Source organism: Coenobita brevimanus, chromosome 65 (genome assembly GCF_032717465.1).
Source record: "Coenobita brevimanus isolate Jiangsu-jjx chromosome 65, ASM3271746v2, whole genome shotgun sequence".
Lineage (NCBI taxonomy): Eukaryota > Metazoa > Arthropoda > Malacostraca > Decapoda > Coenobitidae > Coenobita > Coenobita brevimanus.
The window spans coordinates 34,915,345-34,932,901 of NC_137018.1; the positions used below are offsets into that span (position 1 = coordinate 34,915,345).

A 17,557-nucleotide genomic window follows, 5' to 3' on the forward strand; every position below is an offset into this window, starting at 1 on the left:
AGAGATACATGTTCCTGACGCATGAGAGAGAGAGAGAGAGAGAGGGGGGGGGAGAGAGAGTGCAGTAACCAGCATGAAGATACCCAAGGAACGCCAGCCAGTAAAGAAGTAATCCCCCTAGTTAGTGATGCCTGTTAGAGCTGATTTTCTCTCTCTCTCTCTCTCTCTCTCTCTCTCTCTCTCTGTCGAGGTGTCAAAACAAAGGGCAACACAATTCAACAGGTGGCAGCCAATCAAGGAACGCAACACACCTGACGCGCTCGCACACGCGCGCATAGATATACACACACACACACACACACACACACACACACACACACACACACACACACACACACACACACACACACACACACACACAGGTTATGGAGGTGAAGTATGATGTAAAGTTGTAAACCTTGTAAAGTGGAGCTTCTGTAATAGGTGAAGGTTAAATGAACGAAGTGAGAGGTAAAGGTTGCAAAGAGGAAGTAAGAGGTAATGAAAATAAAGAGGAGTGAAGAGGTAAAGGTTATAAAGAGGAGATAAGAGGTATAACATAAAAAGGAGCTAAGAGGTATAACATAAAAAGGAGCTAAGAGGTAATGGTTATAAAGAGCTAAGAAGAAAGTGCTATATAGAGGAGGTATGAGGAAAGGGTTATATAGAGGAGCCAAGAGGAGAGGGTTATTTAGAGGAGCTAAGAGGAAAGGGTTATATAGATGAGCCAAGAGGAAAGGGTTATATAGATGAGCCAAGAGGAAAGGGTTATATAGAGGAGCTAAGAGGAAAGGGTTATATAAAGGAGCTAAGAGGAAAGGGTTATATAGAGGAACCACGAGGTGAAGGTTATAAAGAGTAAGTAAAAGATAAAGGCTATAAAGAGTATAAGAGAAAGTAAAAAGTAAAGGTTTTCACTGACGTAATGAGCAAGAAGTGAGGGTTATAGAGAGGGACTAAGAGGTATTGTAAAGATAAATCAAAAGGTAAACTACAGGAAGAGGAAGAGGTTGAGGCAATAAAGAGGAAGTAAGAGGCAAGGTATAAAGAGGAGGTAAGAGAATGACGTATAGGGTAGCTTATGAATATGCTGGCTGTGTTCTCGTGACCTGGAAACTAGGTAGCCCTTTTTTTTTTTTTTACCTCTCCTCTCCAGTCCTCTTCTTTTCCCTTGTCTCCACTTCCCATCCCGTTCCTTTCCTTCTCTTCTCCCCGCTTATCTTTTCCCCTCTTTTCTTCTCCTCTCATCTCATCGCTTCCCTCCTCTTCTTTGCCTCCTGCTCATCCTCACTTTTCATCTCATCTCTCTTAACATCTGAATTCTCCTTTCTGTTTTCCTCTTGTTCTCTCCCTTCCTTTTCCCCTAACATTCTCATTCTCCTACCCCTATCATCAGTCTATGACATGAGAGGTGTGATGGTAGTGATGTTATTCTCCCCTTTCACTATTTCAACGAAGTCTCTCTTTTATTCCTTCCTTCCCACTTCCCTAACTCGCTTTCCCTCTTACTTCTCTTCTCATGCCTTACTACCTTACTTTTATTCCTGTTGTTTCTTTCAGGGGAGGGGAAGGAGGAGAGAGGAAAAAGGGTGGAAATGAGAGGGGAGGGGAGGGGAGGGGAGGGAAGATTAGGAGGAGAAAGGAAAAATGCAGGAAAGGAGAGAAGAGAGGATAATTAACCCCCTCAATGCCATGGCGAATTTTTGGATCTTTTTATCTCCAAATGACTTCATTCAGCTCAGGATGAACTTTTCGTACTGGAGGGGTTGCATGCAGACTTTCATTATTCCCTTCAGTACCAAGAGGCTGAATAAAGTCATCTGGTAACAGCAAGAATGAAATAAAATATCCAAGACTACCTGTTCTCATGGTTTTAAGGTGATAAGAAAAAGATTACTCTATATGTCAGACTCTTAGTTTTCTTTACAACATGCACCTCCTAATTCAGCCTTGCGAACTTTCACTCTTAACTTCTCTTTTCAACCTTCATGTCTTAGTTCTTTTTCTTTGGCAACCTTCATATACAGCCTACCATTCTTACTTTCTCATTCTTCCTTATATCCTCCTTATTTCCTAGTCTACTTTTTACTAATCTTCGCTGCATGCATATTGTTGTTTCCAGGGTCAGCATTGATTTCTGACATTTAAAAAATTATTTAGCAGCAGTGGTCATGTTACCGGCAACCTTTATATTGTCTCTTCACCGTCACTTTTTTTTTTTTTCACATGTATAATCAACTTTAGTACTAGCAGCCTTTATAATATCTTTGCACCATTAATATATTTTTGTGTATTGTCAACAGTATTACTTGGAACTTTTGTTTTCTCAGCATCAGCAATGTTTTACACGTATATCAAGCTATATTGCCGACAACCTTGAATTATTATCTCACCACCATCAGTAATTTATTTAGGCTTAATAATCAGCATCACCGGCAGCAAGGCAGCATCAGTTATTTTAACGGCATTACCAGAAGTTTTACCGGCATCATCTGTTTTGTTATCGGTATCGGCAAATATTGAACCGACATCATGAATCGTCCCACCGGAACTGTCAGTAGTTTTACCCCTTGGCTGCATTTTTTTTTCTTTTTCTTTTTCTTTTTTTTAGCTGATCAATTCGTCCGTGGTAAGTTACAATAAGTTACGAAGTTATTTAATCCTGGCCAGAGCTTCATGTTGATAGTTTTAGCCATTTTGGTTAACCTTGGTTTCTCTTGAGTATCATAAAATCACCAGACGTTAGGCGAATCAAACATCGTAGGCAAACGATTTCTAGTGCTCTGTCATTTTATCCTAACTATCCACAATTTTTAAGTCATTAATTGTTTCACATTAGGCTAGTAATCTTTAGAATGAATAATTATTCAAGCCACGTGACTTATAAATGTTAATGATACAGTTACTGCTCTGTTTTCCACTCATCAGTATGGCTTGCAGTTATTAATTTTGCAGCATTGTGATCTTTATTGCAGTTCGATCATTATTCTTATATTTTAATAATTTTTCACTAATTTTACATTTTGTGATTAAATTGGTGTACCTGTCGACCGTGTGTGAACATGGGTTATAGGTGCTGGTTATTGTACAGATGATTTTTGTTATGAGAGAGAGATAGATAGAGAGAGAGAGAGAGAGAGAGAGAGACCGGTAGTTTGTGTGTGTGAATTTAGTCAGATTACTGCTGTGAATTGTGTACATGCAGTAATATACATGCAGTACAAACAATGCACGTGTGAGAGCGTACTGTGTGTGTATTTATTCTTTCATGCATTCCTATGTATACTGTACTGTATGTGTCTGTGTACGGAACTGTGTATTTGATGCCGGGTGACCATGTGTGTTTTATGCGGCATACGGATCCATGTTTATAGCCATGTTTGTCCCATGTGCGTCAGTAGAGTATTAAATAATTGTGTGTGTGTGTGTGTGTGTGTGTGTGTGTGTGTGTGTGTGTGTGTGTGTGTGTGAGAGAGAGAGAGAGAGAGAGAGAGAGAGAGAGATTTGTTAATGTGAGTGCATGTTAATGTGTTTTTTTAATGAATTATATACATCTGAGCCCTGTATATTTCTCCACCTCCCTTGCAACACCAAACTAATCCATTTATCTTTCTCCCTGCAGAGTGGGAAGTCCGGGGGGTATTACATGACCCATTCCTACCCCCCGGGAGCACCGCCCCCACAGCCCAACTCGGGACTGGCGCCCATTCCAAGAGGCCCCAGACCCACCTACACGCAGGGTAAGTTGCACAGCTGGTTAGTAAGGCCAGATTTACCTCAGTTGGTTAGTTGTGGTGGTGGGTTGTGGTTTTATAGGTTGTGAATATGGTGGTGGGTTGTGGGTAGTAGGGATCTGTGTAATTATTTGGGCAGTTGTGGTGATGGTTTCTATAGTGGCTCTGTTTTAGTATGGGTGATTGTAGTGGTGAGATGTGGTGATGGTAGTGGTGGTTTGATTTACGTATGTGGTCGGTTGTTGGTGGTGGTTATAATGGTAATGGTAGTTGTATTTACGCAGTGGTGCATGTTGTTGAGCTGTAGTAGTGGAAGTGGTGGTTAGGAGTGTGTGTTTGTGGTAATCGTAATTTTGGGGGGAATGAATGGGATTTGTGGTGACGGTGTGTGATGCTGTCCGGTGTAAAGAGATAGTTTTGTGGCTGATAACGGAGGTGGTTATTGTGGTAGGTGGTGGTGTATGATTGTATTGTGATTGTATTATTGGCGGGTGGTTGTTATGGTTGACATGGTGGCGTGTGGTTATGATTGAGGTTGTGTTACTCGTTTTGTTGGTTGTATTGGTAGCTTGGTTGTGGTGATGGGTATTGTGGATGTGGTTGTTGATTGTTATGATGTTTGTGATTGGTATGGTGGTGGTGATTGTGGTAGGTGGTGGTGACACGTAGTTGTGGTTGTCTTTTAATGGTGGTTGGTTGTGATTATGGTAGTTTGTTAATGTAGTTGATGACTGGATGGTGATAGTTTGGTTGTGTTTATTTCTGCTTGATTGCGGATGGTGGTGATGGTGGTTATAATAATGACTTATGATGGTGATTGGTCATACTGGTTGTGGTAATAATTTCTTAGTGTGGTTGGGGTAATGGTTGATTGTTTGGCTCTGTTTGTCTATCTGTCGTTCAGCGACCATCGGTGGAAGAGGTAATAAAACTTTTGGCTTAAAGTTCAAAGATTTAGGTCAGGGCCATTTTTAAAAAATGAAAATGAAAAAGTTACTCAATCGAATAGCACCAGATGCAGAATAATAAATGAGGATCATCAAAGGAACAGCAGATTAGATTTGAGATGAAAAAGATTAGAAGTCAGTATCAAAGGTTTGGCCCTGTAACCCTAATAGTTTTGTTTCTTTGGACCAGACATGCTGGAATGGGTGATGGTGAACCAAGGTGGAAGTGATTTGATTTTGAGATTAGGGTAATGGTCAGGGTCACAGATTGAGGTCGACTCAAACCGTTTTGATCCGATTTGAGTTAAACTTTTTAGAATGGTTGAGGGTTAGGCAAGATTTAAGTAATTCGGTTTCGGGAACAGTCACTCGAAGTTGAAGGTCGCAGGGGAAAGCCTTTAACTCGTCGCGTATACTGATTGTAGGGAACAGGTATTGCATTCTGTGAGTGCTGCTTCCTTCTGTGGGTGTGGTTGATGGTGACTGTGTTGTGGTTGTAGTAATGATGTTGATAAATGGTATTGGGGTCTGGCGGTTGATAGTAAATGTGGTAGTGTGTTGCTGTTGATAATGGTGGTAGTGATTCTGGTAGATTGTTATGGTACCGGTATTTGGTTCCATTTTTGATGTTAAGTTTTGTGGTTGAATTCCACGTTTGTGGTTGGTGGTGGTGGTAGTGGGGGTTATGGATTGTTGTAGCTGCTGCTGATGATAATTGGTTGTTATTTGGGGTTGTCGATTTATATGGCTGATTATGGTTAATACTTGATTGCGTTGATTGGATTACATATTTGTTGATTGGTTTACGTATTTGTTCGTGGTAGCTGCATTATTGTGATGGATATTTAATTGCAACAGACATAGACAATTGATAATATTTATGATACTTGATTGTGATAGTTATTTAAAGTTGTCTGTTATTGTGGTAGGCATTTGATTGTGGATGATGATGATAGAAATAGGAGTTTGTCATTTATTGTGGTTGATTATGGTAGCTGCTTTATTGTGGTTGATTAATGTGGTTGTTCGTGCCAGGTGATTGATTGAGGCTGCTACATGAGTGTGGTTGCGTGCTGTAAATGTGTGTGGTTGTTAGTGTTGGCTATTATATTTTGTGGGTAATTTTCTGTGATTGCGGCGTCTCCTTCTCCTTGTGATTGTCGTTGATTGTGGTAGTAATGGTAGCTACCAGTATCCCGACTCTTCATGTTGGTAGGTGATACTGTTAAGATTTTCTATATTTAAGCTTATTCGCCCCCCTCCCCTCCCCCTCATGCACCCTCCCCTCTCCTTCCTCCCAGCTATCTCTCCCCCCCCTTCCTCCTTAAGATTAGTACCTACCCCTCCCCTTAGGTAGTGAAAGCTTTCCCTCCCCTCCTCCTCGCTCCTTAAAATTAGTACCTCTCATTCCCCTTAGGTAGAGAAAGCTTCCCCTCCCCCTCCTCCCTTCGCTTCGTATCCCACCTTAAAATTAGTACCGTGCCTCCCGTCTTCCCTTAGATAGAGGTAGCTTAACCCTCCTCCTCCTCCCTCCCTCTCCACCTCCCTCCTTAAAATTAGTACCTTCTCTTCCCTTTAGATACAGGAAGCTTACCCCTCCCCCACCTCCTTCAACATTTCCCTCTTCCCCCTCCCTCCATAAAATTAATACCTCTCCCCTTAGATAGTTGAAGCTCTCTCTCACAGCATCCCCTTCCTCCTCCCTCTTTAACAGTAGTATCCAGTCTCTAGTCCCCTTAGAGGATGCTTGTTCCTCCCATTCCCCCCCCCCCCCTTACGCCTATCTCTTTCCTTCTTCCCTCCGTGTGATAGTACATCTTCTTCCCCTTTGCTAGAAGAGGCTTACCTTCTCCCACTTCTCTCTTCTCCCTTAATCTCTCCATAAACAGAGCAAGCTTACTTCTCTTCTCTCCCTCCTCCCTACATCTTTCCTCCACCTCGTCAGCGTCCTTCCATCCTCACATCGCCTTCAGTATATATACCCCCACCTTCACCCTCCCTCGTCCCCTCCTTTCCCCTCACTGCTGCCTCATCTCGTTTTCTGTGTGGGTTATGTTAGAGAAGACTATTATAATTTCTCCTTGCTTTACCTTAGTACTGAGTTGTCCACATGGTGCAAATAAATACTTGACCGATAATAAAATCCTACTGTGAAATACGTATATATATATATATATATATATATATATATATATATATATATATATATATATATATATATATATATATATATATATTTTATATCTTAACTGCGAGAGATATTCCCTAAACAGAATAATTTGTCTGGTGGAGTAAGACTAGAAAATAAAATCATACTGATGGAGTAATTTTCTTTAATCATTGTCATAACCATCCACAATATAGTAAAAAGGAAACGGTAATGTATAATGCAGATCTAATTGCCGCCAGTGCTTAGTAACTTCCAGCCCGATGACGTCCTTTGTATTTTATTTGTGCTACCTTCCAGCAAGTTCACTTTTTAGGAGAAACTTTCAGTAATGAAGGCATGACATAGACTGCTACACCCTTCATTAGCCCTGTCAGTACGGTAGGTCTTTTTGAAGTCGAATAAAATCGTCTGGGAGTAGCGAGAATAAACCACCACGCCATCGTAGTTAGGAGACTAATCACATATGACCCCAGATGGACGGTCGTACGGTATGCTTAAAATTTAACCCGTTCATTGCGATGGCGTTCTTTTAGCATGATTCTTCCAGCCGTCAGACGATTTTATTCCGCTTACGAAAAAACCCGACAGTGCAAAGGAGTTAAAGGCAAAACCCCAATTTTTGAGGTAATCACAGTTGGCCAGCCTCGTAAAATGACGCACTCCAGTTTCGTTTTTCGTCCTTTTTCTCTTTCCCTCGCATAGTCATGGGATTGCTTTCTGTATTCAGTATCTGTTGCCATTTTCTGTGCGGGGGATTGTGTGTGTGTGTGTGTGTGTGTGTGTGAGAGAGAGAGAGAGAGAGAGAGAGAATTTATTTAACCTCCTCAGTTATTGGATTCTGTTGTTGCGAGCCAGTGTTGTTTGTTTCGTATTATTTATTTGTTTACAGTTGTTTTGTAATATAGACGATCAGGCCAGCCGTTATTAGTATCTGGTAGTTCGATGTTCTCTCTCCCTCTGTCTGTCTGTCTATCTATCTGTATAGATATACACTATCTACATACATATACATACTCGCACATATGTCTCCCGGTTTATCTGTCTCTCTGTCCCCTGTATTTCTCCATCTCTGTCTGTCTGTCTCTCTGTATGCCTACTGTATGTCCTGCTTGCTGGCTGTTTAATATAAAAAACAAGTTCCATACATTTCGAAATGTCCCATAATATTACAAAAGGAAGGGGGGGAGGGGTCATAGTGTCGATGTTTTATACCCTATTCGTCCATATATGGCGTTTCTCCAAATTTGGGTTGTTCGAAAAGAAGTAATAAGAAGCTGTGCCAAGGCACAGCAAACCCGTCCTCGGCAGTCATTTTAATGCTGACGTATAAACACAATAGGGTATCTAGTCAAAAATGTCACATACCAAATTTGGAATAAGTCGGGTGAAAATTGACGAGTTTATGCCCAGTTGAAATTTTAGTCCCAACCCATCTGACATTGACCCGCCTACCGTTAACTGGAGGATGACCCCCGTGATATACTGAGGCATGTTATAGGATACAAGTTTGAAAGATGCACGTTAAGGTTTTGGTTTCGTGTCGATACGACGAATTTGAAAGGAGTTATGGCGATTTTTTTTTTTTTTTTTTTTTTTTTGGGGGGGGGCCTACAGCCTTGGCCTCGGCCCAATTTGGCCCAACATTTAATCAGGTGATCAGAAAGTCATAGCCCATCATCCTTGTAATTTTAGTCGAAATCGCACCGGTAGTTTTCACGTAAACTTGTTAACAGACAGACAGACAAACCGAGTGAAAACAATACCCGTCCCCGAGCTCCTTTGGGGTGGGGACGGGTAAAAATTTTTTGTTTTTGCGCCTTCCTCATCAGTATTTTATTTGCATTTTAGGAACCAACTGATGTAGTTTTTTTTTTTTTTTCGTGATTCTTCCCATTTTATCGATATGTAACCAGATTAAGTACTCTGTATGAATTTATGAAGTCCCATTTTTGTTGGACCCACCCCATCCTGTACTGGAAATGGGGCTGATGATGATGATGATGATGATGATGATAATGTGATTTTTTACCCCTCCCAATTTTTATGTAATGGGATGATGGTGACGACGATGATGATAAGATTTAGGGGATAACGATAAAGTTAATGATGAGGAGGAATGCTCTGTGTAGATATTCTTTGTGTTGCTTCCCATTTAATCAGTGTTATAAAACAGTGAATTTCTTGATTTATGATGTTGGTGATTTGTGTGTGTTTGTGTGTGTGAGAGAGAGAGAGAGAGAGAGAGAGAGAGAGAGAGAATTTATTTAACCTCCTCAGTTATTGGATTCTGTTGCGCGCGCGCGCGCCACGTGATTCTCCCCATTTTTTTCGTGGATTTTTTTTTTTTTTTTTTTTTTTTTGGCTGAGCCATTGCCAACTTCGGCTCCATCACCAGGAATGCCGTACAGTCACGGTTGGGGCTTTTTACTGTGTGTTCATTTTGCTGCCTCTCTGGTGGATGTTGTGTTGTCATGTAGTTATGGTCTTTGTCACCAAAGGGCAGTTTCATTGTCCATCGCGCTAACCTACTGAGGTGCTCTACCTTTGATCAAGCTTACACATACGCAAGCAGACACATGCAGATACAGACCAATGTAGGCTATACAGAACACACTCCTGGTGGCAGGGTTGATGGGCACTGGACTCTCGAGTCTAAATGACCCACGTTCTAGCCTACTGTCAATCGCGCTGCTGGTGTGAGGAATGTGGGCTCTCTCCAGTCAGTTGTAGACCAAGATGCGTTGTGATAACAGACCTTCAAGGGCTCGAACCTTGGCGGGGTAAAGAATAGACGGTCTCTCCACTTGTGCCCACCCCGCACTCCTGTCTCAGCGAGGCTTGGTGTGTCGGCGCTCCTCAGGAGCAGCCATGGTCACCTTCTTAACCCCCCAGGGTTAATGAATTACAAGAAGCGGTGCCAAGGCACAGCAGACTCGTCCCCGGCAGTTATTTAAGTGCTGACGTATAAACACAACAAGATATCAAGTCAAAGATGCCACATATCAGACTTGGAGTAAATCGAGTAAAAATTGGCGATTTTATAGCCATATGAAATTTTAGGTCCGACCCACCTGACATTGACCCCCCTACCACTAAGTGGGGGGTGACACCCTTGACGTAATGAGGTATGTTATAGGTTGCAGATTTGAAAGATGCGCTTTTAGGTTTTGATTTCATGTCGATATGACTAATTTAAAAGGAGTTATGGCGATTTTTTTTTTTTTTATGTTTTGGGCCTACAGCCTGGGCCTCGGCCCAATTTGGCCCAAAATTTAATCAGGTGATCAGAAGGTCATAGCCCATTATCCCAGATATTTTAGTCAAAATCGCACCTGTAGTTTTCGCGTAAAGTTGTTAACAGACTGACAGACAAACCGAGTGAAAACAATACCTATCCCCGAGCTCCTCCGGGACGGGGACGGGTAAACATGCTGAAAATCACTGTTTCTGTTATCTCTCTCTCTCTCTCTCTCTCGCGCACACACACACACACACACACACACACACACACACACACTCTCTCTCTCTCTCTCTCTCTCTCTCTCTCGTGTATTAAACTCAGTACAGAGTTGCAGTAAAAAAGGCAAATCCGATATGTTGTCAGTGTTATGGAGGACTGAATTATTAAACGGTAAGTCTTCCTTTGTCGTAGGCTGCCGAGTTTATTTAGTTTTATTAATTTCTATATTTATTTGTTAGGTCTGGACTGTGAATGACTGTCACCCATTTCACTGAGTTTGCTGTTTCTCGCATCACCTGCTTGTGCTTTCTGTTTTGATATTTCTGGACCCAACCTCACCCCATCTATTAGGTGGAAATTAGTTTTAGTGTAATGATGTTATCGTTGGTGGTGGTGGTGGTGGTGGTGATTTTATTTTGTGATTGTCACCGCTTTTTAAAAGCTCTTACTCTTCAAAATGTGGTGATGTGAATTGATATGAAGCTTATATATATATATATATATATATATATATATATATATATATATATATATATATATATATATATATATATATATGTGTGTGTGTGTGTGTGTGTGTGTGTGTGTAAAACTAAAATTTATGACATTTCATACGATTCTTTTTTTTTGGGGGGGGGTTAAATACGAAACTGATGATTTTAATGTCAGTAATTCCCCAACTCTTTTGTAGCTTTTTTTTTTTTTTGGGGGGGGAGGGGAGGTTGTAATTACCTACTTGTTAACTTGCAGACATAAATACTGACTCACTTCATTACATTAAATAATGAGATTTTAAGCAGTGACCTTCGAAACCTAGTAATGCAGTATTCAGAATCTAACATGTTTCAGAATTTTCCGTATTTTCTAATTCTTGTATCTACATTCCGCTCACACCATTCAGTAGCATGAAAATTAGGTACGGTGATGATAATGATAAAGGTGTCGGTTATGCAGACATAATGTGACCAACATTTTCTCATGTGTGGTAATGGATTAATTATTAATTATATCTGAGGTTTGGTGGTGGGAGAGAAGCGAGGAAAATTATAGGTAGGTAGGTAGGCGTTGAGTTGATAAGTAGTTAGGTGTGATGTCACAGGGGAGGTACTTTGAAGGGAAAGAAGAGTAATGAAAGGATATGTAGGTAGATAGGCAAGTGAGCATAAGTACTGAGGTGGGTGCAAAATTGTGTAGGTATGGTGACGTAGGAGGTAGTTAGAAACGAGTGAATAACAGTGAAAAGATAGTTATGTAGATAAGTATGTAGGCGCTGGCCAAGGTAAGTCAGTCAGTAGTTAAGCATAAGCATGGTGCCTAGGAGAGAGAGAGAGAGAGTGAGGGGGGGGGTACGGGAAGGAGATGGAGGCGGAGGATCACATGGGTATAGTAAGACATAGGTTGTTTGGAGGGAGGAACAGTGGATCTGCAATGTATATTTAGTTCATTGTCATAATCTTCATCATCATTATCATCATTATCATTTACTGCCAATTCCTCCTGTACGTTTCATTTACTTTCTTTTGTCTTTTTTTTTTTTTTTTTGTACGTTTTTAGTCTTTTACGTTTTCTGTCTTGCTTTCTTCTTCGTTTCTCGTACTTTCTTTTGAATTTTTCATGTTCTTATACATTTTTCTTTTTCAGACGTTTCGTTTCTTCCACGCTTCTCGTCTATTTGCTTTACCTTTCAATTTTACTTTTGTCTGTTTTTCTTTTGCGTCCATTTACTCTACTGTTTTACTTCGTTTTCTTTTTTCCTTTTACTTCTGTCAGCATTGGTTTTTTACTTTCCCTTAGGTGTCACTTTTACGTCCTTTGACTTTTTTTTTTTTCCCCCTACGTTTCACTCTACTCTTGTTCCAGTTACAGTCATCTCCAACATCTTTTTCATTTCTCTTTTACTTCTTTATGTCACTCCTTCGTTTACTTTCCAGTACGTTTTCTTCCTTCCGTTTACGTTTCTCTTGCTTACGCCTTACCTCTTTGACAATACATTTGCTGTACTTTTTACGTCCATTTGTTTTTCATATCGGTTCCTCTTTAACATTCATAGTTTCCATTTCTTCTTCAGTCCTCGTTTACAGCCATAATTTACGTCAGTTTACATACGTTCAGCATTTACGTCATTTCATTTAGTCATCAGTTACGTCAGTTAACTTATATCCATCGTTTACGTCATAGCAGTTACATTCATCATTTATGTCATTTCCCCCTACGGCAGTCCTCCAAAAATTCATTTCCTTGTTTACTTCGTTTCCTAATGTAGATTCTTTACGCCTTGCCCATATTTACATTAGTTCATCTTTCATATTAATCATTTACATAGTTTCATTTAGTCATATACAACAGTTGATTTACAATCGATTTATATCAATTTTTTAATAGTTTGGTCAATTTCTTGTTCTCCAATCCCAGTTAAAGAAAAAAAAAAGTCCTGTCGTCGATTAAGTGTCGCATCTCACACCGGTTCGATCCTCTTAATATCCGGCAGTGGCCGTATTCAGGGAGGCGTAGGAGGCTTCATAACACCTCATCCTTAGCGATTTATTCCGCATATGACACCTAAGCGTTCTAATTTAGGCGATCTTTATGGTTCTTAATTTTGATAGTGTTTCCAGCAGTATTATGCAGTGGGATATTGAGGTATAATATGAAGAATAAACCAGTGAGCAAGAAATGTTATGGTCTCCAGTGCCTCTAACAGTACGACGCAGAGTGAGAGAGAACTATTGATTCCGACTGTAACGCTCTTGTCTCCCTCGCCATCACGGGGATACTATTTTTGTGCCACTCAGCCCAAGGTGGAGGGTATATTGTTTGTGGAGAGAGAGAGAGAGAGAGAGAGAGAGAGAGAGTTGGTCTGTCCTCAGGCAGAAAGGATCAAGTTGCCATTCGTGACGCGCATCGGACAAAAGAATATATTCCAACACGGCATGTGAAAAATGTGGAATGTCAGCCGGAGGAAATATTGTTGCAGTATCGACAAACTCTTAATAACAATAGGCAATGGTAAACTTGTAGATCTCGGGGGACTAAAGTTGTCAGTGCTGCGCCCCCCCTCCTCTCTCTCTCTCTCTCTCTCTCTCTCTCTCTCTCTCTCATTTTGATATCTAGTATCTCCATTATTTCCCTTTTTTGCCTTCTTTCAGTTTCCCTCCATGTTTTTCTTTCCCATCTTTTTTCATTCACCTTCTGTCCATCTCCTCCTACCCTTTTCTTCCCCTCACCTCCTCTCCTTCTCCTTCCTTGTTTCCTTTTCTCTCATTCTCTCCTTCACCTCATCCTTTCTTTCCTTCCTTCCTTCTTTCACCTCTCTTCCACATTATTCCTACTTTTCCATCCACACCCCATCTTTCGTCCTTCTCCCTCATTTCTTCCCATCACCTCTCCTTCCCTTCTCCCTCCTCCTCTCCTTTTCTCTCATTCTTCTCTTTTCTCTCCCCTACCTCATCCATCCTTCCTTCATTCCTACTTTTTCACCTCCTCTTTCCCTTCCCTTCCTCACGTCATCCTTCCATCTTCCCTCCCCCTTTCTGGCCTTCCCCTCCTTTCTCCACGTTATCCATTTCTTCATTCATTCATTCCATCCTCTCTTTTCCTCCCACTCCTCATTTTCCTCCCTGTTCTTTTTGTTTCTTCCTCTCCCACTCCAACTTCCTCCCCACTCCCTTTTTTCTCACCCCCTCTCCCTCCTTCTTCTCTCCTCCTTCCCCTACCCCATCTTATCTCCTTTCTTCCATCCCTCCCCCCCTCCCACACGCGATGGTCTGCGAGTGTAAAGTTTGGGTCACAAGTTTTCATATTTTCCCCTCTGGGTTGCCGGCTTGCACGCATTCGAAGGAGTCGTTTTCTAAGCGCCGTAGGCGGTTTCGTAACACATTTTTCTTGGCGATTTATTTTGCATACTGCACATTATTATCCATTCCTACGTTATTGAGGGAAACTAGTCAGTAAAAATATATGTGACTTAAAAGGGAATACCAAGGTGTGCTATGCGTAACAGCAGTGAACCGTCGCTCATCCCGTTGACGTAGGACACTTCATCGCACTTTTTCTTTGGCGATTTATCTGGTACCCGGAATATCACAGATTAGTCTTCTCGTGTTGTTATTGTTTTTTTAATGTCGCCATTCTTTACATCAGTATCATACAAGAGGATAATACGGTATAAGAAAAAATAATGCTCAGGAAGGGGTATACACTTGACGTTTAAAATCTCTGGACAATTTTAATCAGCTCAGGTGGGGTTTGTTGAACTACGGGAGTTACATACCGGTATGAATATAGACAAAATTAACATCTTCACCACATCGACAAAATTAACCCCTTTACTATGCCGACAAAATTAACCTCCACTATATCGACAGAATTAACCCTTTCACTGCTAGATTACATTCCTAGGATGAACAAGCGCATTCACTTGCTGCCCCCGTGAAGGCACTTAAATCTGCTGGGGACGTGGCGGCAAAGGGGAAACTGCCGAAGCACCTCGGAGGACGTCATTCTCTCTCTCTCTCTCTCTCTCTCTCACACACACACACACACACACACACACACACACACACACACACACACACACACACACACTACGAAACTCAGTGCACCCATCCACCCACATTTCGCTGATGAAGCCATTGTAGGAGTACGGCCAAAACAGCCCCTCAGAGGACATCAGTGTAGACCAAACTCTGCATATCAGCTGTTAGAATTCCAGTGGTTGCATCTGCTGCATCTCTCTAACCCCTTTAGTCAGATGCCCTTTTATTTTTTCCCCTCCTATCACCGGGCTATTTTACTCAGATTAAAAAGAATATCTTCGTGAATGTGTTGATGAAGACAAAAATGTTAACCCTCCAGTTCGAAAATAACTCCTAATTGTGTAAGTCAAATCACCTGGTAGCAGCAAGAATAAAGTACAACGTACGTCGTTGGATTGAACGGGTTAAAAACGTTTGTGATGATTTCTGTACGGATGCGCAACGCCTGTCAGCTGGTCATTGCCTCCATTATAGTTCGTTTACCTTTAACTGGCTGAAAGTTTCGTCAATTTGCTACTTATTTCTCGTCGACTTTGCACCGGCAGAGGATGACTACTACTACTGCCTCCTTTCCATGACACTTTTTTTTTTTTTTTTTTTTTTCCCATGACTAGCACCATATTTTGGTGTTAATTTCTTGTTACAGCTCAGCATGCAAGGCGGTGGGCTGGCAGTATTAGGGCAAGTGAAAGTGCACAGAATATAGAAACTAAAAAATGGGTGCGAAGTCCTTACCATGTACATCTTCGTACATTCTTAGGACTGCATTCTTAGTGGTATTAGGGACTTCGCAACACCTCTTCCTAAACGATTTTTTTTTTTTTTTACATATTACACCATAGGATTCCCTTTGTATCTTATTATTTCGTTATCGTATCGATTTTTGCATCGGCACCCTACAGGAAGATATTGAGGTTAATGGGGAGAACATATGGCCAAGGAAGATTTGTTAGGAATCTCAGAAGCTGCTTAGAATATGACTCTTGATCCACCCAGCTTACCGGGCTGTATGCAGGAATAAACTGGCAAAGAACCAGCTAGTACAGAGCCTCACGAACTCCTTCACTACAATTATTTATTTTTGTTTTACTCATATTACCTCCAAATGACTTTTCTTCAACATGCCTTTCGTAATGAAAGGTTACTAACGGCTGTATTAAACTCCACCAGTTCGAAAAGCCTTAATAATCGTCTTGAGACGGTCGTTTTTTTTCGTTTATAAAGGCTCCAATATGCTTGCATGCTTCGGCCTTGGTTGCCTAATGGCGGCTGTCAATGCTGTTCAGTCAGTAGCAGCCTCATATTCAGTCCCTTTTCCCTGAGGTCACACTTAGAAATGGCAAGAATAAATTAACAAATATGTAATGCCATCGAACGAAGTGATAACTTAGTAGAAAACGACTGGAGATGACGGCAAGGTCCAGCTAACTAGAGGTCGGTCCACTTCGAGTTCACTCAAACGGCGGTTGGAAGAAAACCTGTCACGTCATGGGTTGGTACGAAAGAAAATGAAGGAGGGGAGAGTCAGAGTATCATACGCTTTGTATCGTATTTAAAATACTAATTATTGTTGATTCTTCCTCGTCCTCTTTCTATGTCTTTGAGTAATAAGATACATTCAGTAGATATAAAATTTAGAACATGTTGTCATCTCAGAAATAGACTAGATCATGTAAAGCAGTATTTTAATGTAACATAAGTTTAACAGTGTTCATTGCAAACCCCATCTCTATTCTCAGAATATATAGATCAAATGTGGATTGTTAATTACAAGCACATTAGATTTATTTATAAGGAACTGAAATAAAACAGGCCTGATATCTGATGCAAAAGTTGTGCATTTTGATGCCAGAGGGATTTCTAGAATGAGTTTCGATGGGATTTGGCAACACAGTCATGGTTATGGCACAACTGGCTGGGGAAATACGCTGTCTCCTCCACAGGCACGCGGCACGTAACGTCACGGGCCAGTCTGCCCAAGGAAGGTTCGTTTTTGTTACTAAGTACACAGACCTGTCGTTAGCTGGATCTTGGGTGAAGGCACGCAGCGAGAGTGGGCTGGGTTGGGTGGGGAGGGGGGGTGTCTTAGCACCCGCTGCATCTCTCTCTACCTGTTATGTCCACTCCCTTCCCTTCCTACATAAACTTACTTCCTTTACTGGCCCTTAAAGGTCTAGCACCCACCTAGCATATACTGGCTTCCTCTGGTCCCCCTCTCTATCCCTCAGTGACCCTATTTCTCCGCGCGCGCTCGTGTGTGTGTGTCTGTGTGTGTGTGTGTGTCTGTGTGTGTGTGTGTGTATATATATATATATATATATATATAATTACACACACACACAGAACCCATTACCTCCTTCCCTCCTCCTTTTGGCTTCCATTCTCCCCTCTCCTCTCCATCCAGCCGGCCCCTTCCCTCCCTGAGTCCCATCTATCCAGTAGGCCCCTCGTTCCACTTATCCGGTAGGCCTCTCTGCCTCCTCCCGTTTTATGCAGTAGTCCCCTTCATCTCATTCCATCTATCCGGTAGGCCCTTCCACCTCATTTCCTCCTCCCCTTCACACCAGTAGGCTCCTCCACCTCCCTCCCTCTTTCCCCTTTCTATCCAGTAGCCTTCTCCACCTCCCTCCCATCTATCCGGTAGGCCCATCCACTTCCCTTTCTCTCTCCCTTCCGTCCGATAGGGCCCCCTGCCCCTGCCTCCACCTTCCATCAGTTAGTTCCCCTCTTGC

The 17,557-nt window shown here is 41.6% G+C and overlaps 1 protein-coding gene across 1 annotated transcript in view; it reads left to right on the forward strand.

The window, feature by feature from the left end:
* The window catches only part of LOC145405060 (coiled-coil domain-containing protein AGAP005037), a 1,039,366-nt gene that overhangs the window by 538,687 nt on the left and 483,122 nt on the right, over window positions 1-17,557 (forward strand). Inside the window, 1 exon segment of the mRNA XM_080276560.1 lies at window positions 3,602-3,719. Coding sequence (XP_080132686.1) covers window positions 3,602-3,719 — 118 coding nt within the window.